This window comes from Pterocles gutturalis, unplaced genomic scaffold (assembly GCF_000699245.1).
Source record: "Pterocles gutturalis isolate BGI_N339 unplaced genomic scaffold, ASM69924v1 scaffold41450, whole genome shotgun sequence".
Classification (NCBI taxonomy): domain Eukaryota; kingdom Metazoa; phylum Chordata; class Aves; order Pterocliformes; family Pteroclidae; genus Pterocles; species Pterocles gutturalis.
The window spans coordinates 1-1,398 of NW_010145042.1; the positions used below are offsets into that span (position 1 = coordinate 1).

Below are 1,398 nucleotides of genomic sequence, written 5' to 3' on the forward strand. Positions count from 1 at the left end.
TTTTAATTTTTTAATTTATTATTAATATTTTTATATTATTTGTTTTTATTACAGGGTTGATCTTTGGAATGCCAGTAACTTGAAGTTTGGAGACGAGTTTCTAGGAGAACTGAGGCTCCCTTTGAAATTTCTCCGACAGTCTAGTTCTTATGAAGCATGGTACTTGACATTTTTCCTTTGGAGAACAAGTAGAAACATATGTCTGCTGTGAAGACTTAAGAGTAATTACTGCTATGTGATAAAGTTTAAATGGATTTAATTTGTATCATTTTTTTGTAAGCAAGCCAAAGTAATCTTACCAAATATAAGAACAAGAAGTTCTGATGATGTGATTAGGGATTTCAGTCTGCCTCTGTATTGCATGTGGGAGTTCTAATATGTTGGCTTTATGGTATTATTTACTGCAGTTCATCAGCAGTGCCGTAGTTTTAGTGTGTAGGGTTTTAATCATTTCTACATGAATTGTTACAGTCAGAACTTCCCATGTTCCTGTTAGTGCAAAATAGACTGGCAAACTTAATTTAAAAGTCTGATTGAGAACTTTAAAGAATTTGATAGATTTATAAATATTGTGTGTATCTGTACATTGTATATATGTTCATGTACAGCCTGAGATAACCTTGTGTTTCAGCACAAACTTTCTTATTTTTTGCATATCAGGTATTTCCTGCAGCCCAGAGATAATGGTAACAAGTCATTGAAACCTGATGACCTCGGTTCCTTAAGGTTAAATGTGGTTTACACTGAGGACCATGTTTTTTCCTCAGACTATTACAGTCCACTTAGAGACCTCCTGCTAAAATCTGCAGATGTTGAGGTAATTTGCTTGCACTGCTTGTTGTTTACCTGCAGATCATCCTCCCAGGTGTCTCGCTGAATGTTTGTCACTATCCTGCTGGTACCATAGTTGTGTAATTACCAGAGACTTCAGCTTCTTCCTTTTCAGACCCGAGGGCCTTGTTAAGCTCTGCATATCCCTGGTGCTTGTTTGCAGTCCTTGCAGAGATCTTTATCTGCATGCAGTATGGTGGGTGAAGGCACACCCAGGAACACCAGTGGTTTTAGCAGCAACATGTTCTCCGTGGCTTTCTAATTTTACATGTGAAAATGCAAAGTAAATTCAGTTTGATTAATTGGTTTTCCTTTACTGGAGAGGAACAGGTTTACTTGCATAATTTTAAAAAACCCAAAGCCAAACCAAGAACTAATCCTGAGTTGTCAGAGGGTTGGACCATGTGTGCTATTATGTACACTTTTAGCAGTTGTATCCATGCTTTTATTTCTACAGTACAAGAACTGGCTTCTGTACTTACTATGGCTTGAGGTTGAGAAGGGTTAGCGTTCTTCCTCTTCACTTGCTTCCCAGGCAATAGTGACATTCAATGAAAAGACTTAAAA

General features: G+C 37.1%; 1 protein-coding gene across 1 annotated transcript in view; it reads left to right on the top strand.

Annotated features, from left to right (window-relative positions):
- Positions 1-54: 54 nt before the first annotated feature.
- RASA3 (RAS p21 protein activator 3) overlaps positions 55-1,398 on the top strand; it is a gene marked incomplete at its 5' end in the record, with an annotated part of 22,876 nt that continues 21,532 nt past the window's right edge. Inside the window, 2 exons of the mRNA XM_010085268.1 lie at positions 55-159; positions 661-817. Of these exons, the coding sequence (XP_010083570.1) occupies positions 55-159; positions 661-817 (262 nt within the window). The remainder of the gene's footprint in view (positions 160-660; positions 818-1,398) is intronic.